The sequence below is a fragment of the Sabethes cyaneus genome, chromosome 2 (assembly GCF_943734655.1).
Source record: "Sabethes cyaneus chromosome 2, idSabCyanKW18_F2, whole genome shotgun sequence".
Lineage (NCBI taxonomy): Eukaryota > Metazoa > Arthropoda > Insecta > Diptera > Culicidae > Sabethes > Sabethes cyaneus.
Window position 1 is genome coordinate 15313238 of NC_071354.1, and position 8860 is coordinate 15322097.

The following is an 8860-nucleotide window of genomic DNA, read 5'->3' on the forward strand; positions in this document are numbered from 1 at the left end:
AATTATCTCGTGCTCCCGGGTCCCGAAAGGCCAGCTAGTGGAGAAAGAACACTACACATGGCTATCTTATCATCTTCATATTTTCGTTGGTTATCTCCGGCAGGCGGATGTGCGACGGTGTGTGTATGTAGATGACTGTATGCTCATCGATTTACTGTCAATCCCTTCTTTTCATGCCAGGCATTTGGTCCAACAGTTGCTTATCACTGACAGGCCCAGATTGGGGATATGTTTGCATAAAAATTCCCGCGATAAGCCAGGCTGTGAGCTTATAAAGAGGCCAAAGCCTTGCCCAAATAGTCACTTACTTGACTCGAGCGTAACCAGCAGGATGGTTCTAGTTGCGATTGCCGTTAGAATAGGTCACTAATAACTGACTAACCGGATTGTAATGAAAAATAAATAATTATCAAATTTTCAAAATGTTTCAGATTTTCACTGCGAAATGCCAGAGACATTTGAACAGTCCTTAGACGTGTGCCGACTGGAGTTCAATAGCCTCAAGAGGTTTAAGCGCAAACTTGATGAGAACGATGAATACATAGATGTAACTGGATGTCCTCCGGCGAAGAGGGCAAACATAGATTTAATTGGGGGCTCCCCGGAAAAGCCAGCATCGATAGATCGATATCCACCGAAAAACCTGTCATTCTCAATAGACCAATCTCCTTCGAAAAAGATTTACTACGACCATATAGGGAGTGAGTTCGATGGAGGGGGATTTTTCGACCGGGACGATCTGGACGACGAAGACGATAGGGACGGTTTGGTGATCGATTGCAGACTCAACGAAAGCTGGGAGAAAAAGACTGACAATGGAATCTCTCATGACGAGCGAATAAGTAACGGTCCCGATCTAACCGAACCGGAAGTTGTGGTTAATTTGAACGTAGTGGATGTTGAAGTCGTTGGCAGCGAGCCGATCGATGTAGAGGCTCTTTATCCGGATGAAAATTTGACGGTCACTGAACCGTGTAACTTAGTGAATACTAAAGTGATTTACGATGAATCGATAGATGTGGAGAAACTTTATCCGGAAGTAACCGTGACCGGGTGTAGTTCGGTCTCTATTAGTGAACCAATAAACTTAGTGGATACTAAAGTGGTTTATAACGAACCGATCGATGTAGAGAAACTTTATCCGAAAGTAACCGTGCCCGCGTGTAACTCTGTCTCTATTGCTGAAACGATAAACTTAGTGGATACTAAAGTGGTAAACAACGAGCCGATCGATGTAGAGCAACTTTATCCTGAGACTGAGACTTCACCGGACTGTAGACCAGTAGCAAACAACACAATGTCGTATAGTTTCCCAGATCGGTCGAGAAGTAGTACTCGGGAAAGCAACCTGTCCGCTGTGCCATCGACTAGCTACCATTCGCGCAGAAACGCGGCTTCTAGTCAACCTATTAGAAGTAAACTTAGGTAAGTTCCGACGCAATTATGAAAAATTACAGGTTTTACCAACGACTAAAATATATATCAAGTATATTTCACTCGCCGTGATCTTTACCAGCTTCTACCAACGCAAAGCGAAAATGTCAAACTGTCCACGACTTAAACATACTAGAAATACTCAGTGTATAGAGATACGCGGAAGCAGCCATCTTGGGAGCCAATCCAGCAGCGAGAGTTGTCAAAAGGGAGCCAATCGAACATGCATACTGTTTGCTCAAATGTTTGATTAACAAGTATTGAAATAGTTATGAAATCTACTAAGGCTACTGTCACACACCTTGAATATTATAGTCGGACACAGTGTGTATAAAGCTTTGCAATGCATTTTACATAGATTAAGTTTAAAGATATATCGCTCTATTGTGCAAAATTGATGTAAACAAAACAGAAGCGGATCATGTTGAAAACAATCAAGTCACACTGCTACAGCATTTTGCTTCGCAGCAAGTGCTGGCAGTTTTTGTACACTGATGCTAAATCGTTGGCTTTAGTTTCCGCGCATCTCTCACTGTGAGTATTTCTAAAATATACGATGTCTAGCTCATAAGGTAGGTACCGTTCTGATTCACACTTCGAACATTTAAGCTATGCTGAAACTTTCTTCAAAGAAAAATGTTCGAAAACATCTTTATTCTACTCCCATAAATGGTTTAATATCATGACAATTTAATTTCGTGTTAAAATTTGAAAAATGAGGATAAAATGTTAATTTACATTGAAAAACACTAAAAAACTGCTGTTCGGTTTTGATTCAAACTTCGAACACTTTCATGGTCGACATTCAAAGCTCGAATATTTCAGTCTCAAACATCGAACACTTGTATTACTTTGAAAAGTATTAACGTTTTTAGTGTCATTCAACTTAAATAAGTGAAATTTCGTCCTTTTTCTAAACATTGTTTTTTTTAAATCCACCTAACAGTATGATTTAAATTTTGCACACAATAATTAGTTTCAATGCGTACTTTTGCAGTCAATTGCTAATATTTTCAAACTCTCTGTATCACATCTAAAGCAAGTTAACTTTGTACAGCTTTACAATGCCGATAATTCATTTTCCCGAAGGAAAATCCGGAAAAACCGGATATTATTCGTGAGTGTTCGAAGTTTGAACCACACCTCGAACCGTGATTCAAACTTCGAACACTTTTTATTTATCTAATATCTTTGAAATAATGCATGAAATATTGTATTTTAACTATGCTTTAGTACATATATATCTTGCACTTACCTAATAATCGCGAAGTGGGAAGGTAAATGTTCTAAAATTGGTCAAATAATGCAAACGAAAAAACAGCTACTTTTGCAAACGAAACGCTAACGCGAAAGTGTGGGAACGAAGTTAAAATCTGAGTTCTCACTTTTTCCCAGCGCCTGCTGGTTTCTTACAAGGAGTCCTACAGTTCAATGTCATACCTCACCGGATAGAGGACATTCTAACGAACACGGTGGTGTACAATAGGCATAATATTTTATCATATTAGCGATACAAGCATTTTGTTCTGAAGTGTTCGAAGTTTGAGACTGTTCTATGTTTGAATCAGAACGGTTTATTTTAATCGTGAAACTGCCGTGAATTGATCGCATAGGTGCTTAAGTTTTTTGCTTTTTTCTTTACTGTACAAAAGAGAAAAGCTGAAATTTAGACTTTGACAAATCACGTCCTGATTTTTAATTGATGTGTTGGGGTTAGAACAAATAGTCGATTTACATTTATATTTAAACAAACACGAACGAAAGTATACTCCAGTCTGTTTTTACACGGTTTATTTTCACAGTTCTTGAATAAACGTGGTTTTCTAACGATGGTTTTTTCATTAACACAGTTTATTTTGGCAAGTTTTGAATTAACGCGGTTCGTTTCAAACATTTTTCGAACTAACGCGATTTTTACCCGGTCTTCTTTTATGCGCCACGTATCCCTCGTGTAAAAAAGACAAACCGATGGACACTCAAGTGGCGAAGGATACGTCCCGCGTAAATCAAAACGGAGTAAATTCTGAAATTCGTGTAAAAAACAGGTAAATTCCTAAATTCGTGCAGAACACCGCGTAAAGATCAAAACTACGCATAAAAATAGCCGCGTAGAGTATATCCGCGTAAATTCCGAAATTCGCGTAAAAATAGTAGCGTCAACAATAAATTGCATAAAAAGCGACTTTTAGTGTTTTTTCATTGGTACTAAATCCTTTGAACAATTTGTTACCGACCGACGAATTAAAAGGTGGTGTTCTTTTTTCCAGACCCTCAGCATTCTCCGCCCCCGTGAAATCTCAACCCGAACCACAAAGAGTGCCTTTACTCCCCAATGCGGGACCTAACCAATATCATCAGGGACAGAATGATGTTTCAGCTGAATATTGCTTAACTTCTTCATTGTCAGACTTGCCGTACAACTGGAACAATACGGAAACGTGCCTTCCCCCTCAGTTTGGATTCGGTCCAACGTATCTGTGTAAGTCTTTTGGTTCCAAAGAGAAATATCCTCCGGAATACTATGCGACCCTCAATGCGCACGCACGAATGATGGAGGCGATGTCACCGGACGAACTAAAACGATATGCCAGATTAATCCTAAGTTCAACCCCTATTCCGGAACATACAGGGCCCCCACCGACCGCTTTCCGTCCGAGGTTGGTACCGGTGAAGCTGCATCCAAGTATCTTCAAAATTCATCAACAACAGCAGTCACGTGAGGTACTAAAAACTAAACCTAATCCTTCTGCACCAGCAGCAGTTCCCCAAAAAATATCAGCACCGCAACCACCTCCATCGATATCACAACCACAACTATCGTTATCGCAACCCCCACCATCGATATCACAACCATTGAAGGCACCGTCCACCACTGTCCTTTCGCCATTGATGCCAATCACCATCCATCCAAGTCTCTTTAAAATTCATCAACAACAGCAGTCACGTGAGGTACCAAAAATCATATCTAATCCTTCTGCGCCAGCAGCAGTTCCCCACAAAACACCAGCACCACAACAACCCCCATCGATATCACAACCACCACCATCGGCATCTCAATCATTGAAAGCACCATCGTCCTTTCGCAATTGGCGCCACTCACGCAGCATCCAAGTATCTCTCAAACTCATCCAGGGTGTCGACTCAAATCCAAAAATAAAATTCCCTGACTTTCCCCGATTTTCCCAGATGCTTCAAATATTTTTCTCTGACCCTCAAAACTCGAATGTCAAGCTTATTTGGGCGATTTCTGGGTTAAGTTTTTAACCCTTTAGCATGGCTTATGCGAGCTGCTGAAAACTAAAGCTAGATTTCTTCATGATTTAAGAACACATATCAAAGATTCTTAACCTATTTCTTACCAGCGTTTCGAAAACGCCCTCTTCTATCGAGTCTAGGGACAGTTATGTTTGAGGTATCAACTTGAATCCAAAGAAACAAAGATTGAGAAATAATCTAATCGACCTGTTTTTGCACAAAGCTTAGATGTTACATACAACAAAATTACAGCCGTGTAAACATAACAAATCTTGCTAATTTTCAGTCAGCTCAAGCTAGTAACTTTGCCGCTGGAAGGTGGACACATGTCTGCGGGTTTTCAGTTAAACTAAAACAAAACTTTCCTGGAAGTTTCAGCTTGTTATCTTTGCTGCAAAAAGTACGGGGTTAAGGAGCTGATTCCTCAAAAATTTTTGGTACAAAAATGTGCGTTTTGCTGGCTTCGAGGTACGGAAAACTTTAGCTAGATATATTGTTAGAAAATGTCCAAATGGCAAATATTTTAACCCTCAATGGTGGACAGTATGCGAAGTTAAGACTATAAGACTAAAGCTGTGTGTCATGATTTCGGATTGCAACTATCGAGGCTTGAGAGCAACAATGACTTAAAGGTAGTTCGGTGGCCGGCCGTTCGGTTCGATGACCGTATATGGGTGTTGAGAATTAAGGCAAATTCTTCAACTACAGCTTAATCAACGTATAGTCACAATCATAAATTCGATGATTCTAGGAACGAATTGAATCGCCCAGTTAGCTTCGAGGTACGATGCTGATCTAACAAGCCAGTTGTGTTCGAATCTCGGCTAGCCGGTTTTTGGTAGATAGAATCAGTAGGATGGTTGCACTGACCCCGTAATTTTCCTGTACTCTAACAGCCGGCTGCGAAGTCTGTCGATAAAGAAGGATAATGTCTAGTGACGGTTAATGCTCAAGACTTTGCTTTGCTTTGCTAGGGACGAATTCTATGACAGGTTCGAAAGGATTTATGGGGTGCGCACGACTTGAAAATTCAAGACTCTAGCTCCCAGATCGATCCTGTTTAACGGTCAATACTTTTTGGAAGTCACAATATAAAGTCTTTTCTTAGCGACTTTGACCACTATCTCGTCGTAAGATCCACGCAGATCCACTCCACGTCCACGTTGCAGTGGAGTACACCAGAAAGCTTGATCAACGAATCGCAGAACAGCATGACGAAAGGGAATAAAACGTTAGCAGGCTGTGGAGGATCCGCCATGGCGCCAACAACTACGAGGGAAGTGATAGGCACGACGTGGGGAAGACAATCACCCTTATTCTGCGAGTCACGTGACTCAATACGACAATTGTCACTCGCCGTGACTCGCCACGGCGAGTCGAATTAAGTGCTGTCATCACCTAGGTGACAACCGTGTCACCTAGGTAACAACCCCGTGCCACCTAAGTGACAAACCGTGTAACCTAGGTGACAAAGCGAGTCACCTAGGTGACTCGCGATGACTCCAAATTAGTTACGTCACTCGCCTCGCAGAATAAGGGTGAGTGTAACAGCTTGTTTGATGTCGAATGCCAGAAAATGACAGATGAGAAGAACCAGGCCAAGAGTCGCATGCTCACTGCGGATCACGTCAGAACAGAGAAACATGTAAGCTTTCTGCGTAGTACGTAACCAGCTGAACCAGTCCCGAAGGTTACCAACTCGCATAAACGCAAATTCTACAGAACGTTAATGCTCCCGGTAACTCTTAACGGACATGAATCATGGACACTGAAGGAAGATGATCAATGCTTGGGGCTTCTGAGTGTAAAATTCTGCAATTGGTGAAAACGCTGTGGATCGCGTGTAAATAACAGTCTGTATCCCGGTTTGTGCTCTTGATGTCTGCACCGTGAAGTGCTTGATGCCTGGCATTGCCGATTTCGAGCACTACAGCGAGTGAAGTCTGACAATTGTACGGCGCAAAACAAATAAGAAATTTACGGCAAACTGAAAGATAATCGAATCGCCACTAGACATGTAACAAGTTTTAATTCAACCGATCAATCTGCGTATATTTTACACGAAAATTGATTTGATTCCAAAGTTGATCAACAATATTGCCGGGTAAACAAAATTTCCTGATTGAATTCCGAAATTCCCTGATATTCCCTAATTTCCCTGATCCAAAAATTAATTCCCTGATATTCCCTGATTTTACAGGTTTTTCCACGAAATCGACACCCTGCATCAACAACAGCAGTCACGTGAGGTACCAAAAACTAAACCTAATTCTTCTGCACCAGCAGCAGTTTCCCAGAAAATACCAGCACCACAACCACCTCCATCGATATCACAACCACAACTATCGTTATCACAACCCCCACCATCGATATCACAACCATTGAAGGCACCGTCCACCACTGTCCTTTCGCCATTGATGCCCATCACCATCCATCCAAGTCTGTTTAAAATTCATCAACAACAGCAGTCACGTGAGGTACCAAAAACCATACCTAATCCTTCTGCGGCGGCAGCTGTTTCCCAGCAAGCACCAGCACATCCATCATCACTAGCATCACTACCACCATCATCGCTATCTCAATCACTGAAGGCACCGCCGACCGTTATTCCTTCGCAGGTGCCGCCAGTAAAGCAGCATCCAAGTATCTCCAGCATGCATCAACCTCAGCAGTCACGTGCGCTACCAAAAAGTCAACCTTATCCTTTTGCGCCAGCAGCAGTTCCCCGGCAAACACCAGCATCACAACCGCCGCCATCAGTATCACAGCCACTGAAGGCACCACCGATCGCCGCAAAAATGCCTAGAAAAATGCAATCACAGAAAGCACCTGATTCTTCTGCTTCAGCAGTAGCATCACGACGTCAACAACAACAACAAGCAGCATTCAGCAGCATCTATGAAAGGAATCACCAAACGATGGCGGAGCATATCAATCAGGTGATTAATGAGTTTTTCGATCACCGTCGGAATGAGGTGTTTAACTTGGTAAAGATGTGCACCACTCGTAACGTATACAGCATGGATTTCCTGATTGAAAAGTTGGGTCATTTACGGGTCTCTGTAAACCGCGATTATGTAAGGATGGCCGAAACTATGATAGAACGCTACAGGTACCGATACCGGCCGGGGGTACCACGCTGTTGGGTGGAGCCGGCGACACAGGCGCAGGACTTTCAGGATTACTTTGAGAAGGTCTTTGAATACCAGCCAAAAGCGGAGGAAATGCTTGGAATCTACAAAGTGGTAATCGAAGGCTTGTTACAGCAATATCGCGGTTCGATTGAACACTTTCTTACATCGAACCTGGAACGATAGTGGACGAAATTGACCTCGAAAATATGCGCTTTCGAACTTCATATCGAGTAGGTACTTTATATTGAAAAGTGTGTTTTATCTGATAGCTTCTAGATAAGTGCAAAAATAGATGTGATATTGCTTCTAAGACTAAAAAACTGTTTTAAATGTAAATCAAAGACTCAGAAAACAGTATGTACTAGATTAGATTAAATAGTACATTTCGAATATTTTTCAAAATTGTTACCCATATTTTGGATGTTTATACTTTTAGACGGTTTTAATTCCTAAGAATAGGAGAGTGTCTTGCAAAATATATGTGCCTGTAGTGATGGTGATTTATTTGATTGTAGACATTCAACCAATCGAGTTTTTATTGCTCAGCTGATAAATATCACAACTTTTGATAGGTAAAGGTATGTATTTTTTTTTTTGCATTGGAAATTGAATCACTGCGACCAACAATCGTTGTGCTACGCCTACGGTCAATAATTGACGGGCAATATTCTAAAATATACGGTCAAGCTATTGACTATTTTTGCATAAAAGAACGCTCAAAGCAAGGTTAAGTTTTGATTTGTATACAAAATTAATTTGGAATCGTTTGGAAAATTTCGATTTCATCTCCAACGCTCTACCGATATATTTTTCCAAATCAGAACCTATTGCCGAATGCAAACAAAGCAGGTAAATTACTTAAAATTACTTACACTAAAAATTTTTGGTCAATCATTTGTTCTAGATGTCAATTTCTTCTAAAGTATTCTAAAATATACCAAAATTCGTAGAACTTTTTTCCACAATTTTTCTGAATTCTTGTTTTTGGAAAGATGATAACTATCGAATCCATGGACAGAATGTTGTGCTATTAGTAG

The 8860-nt window shown here is 41.0% G+C and overlaps 1 protein-coding gene across 1 annotated transcript in view; it reads left to right on the forward strand.

The window, feature by feature from the left end:
* The window catches only part of LOC128735131 (uncharacterized), a 46303-nt gene extending 38138 nt beyond the window's left edge, over positions 1-8165 (forward strand). Inside the window, exons 2-4 of the mRNA XM_053829626.1 lie at positions 432-1415; positions 3842-4155; positions 7308-8165. Coding sequence (XP_053685601.1) covers positions 446-1415; positions 3842-4155; positions 7308-8006 — 1983 coding nt within the window. The 5' untranslated portion in view covers positions 432-445 and the 3' untranslated portion in view covers positions 8007-8165. The remainder of the gene's footprint in view (positions 1-431; positions 1416-3841; positions 4156-7307) is intronic.
* The last annotated feature ends 695 nt before the right edge of the window (positions 8166-8860 follow it).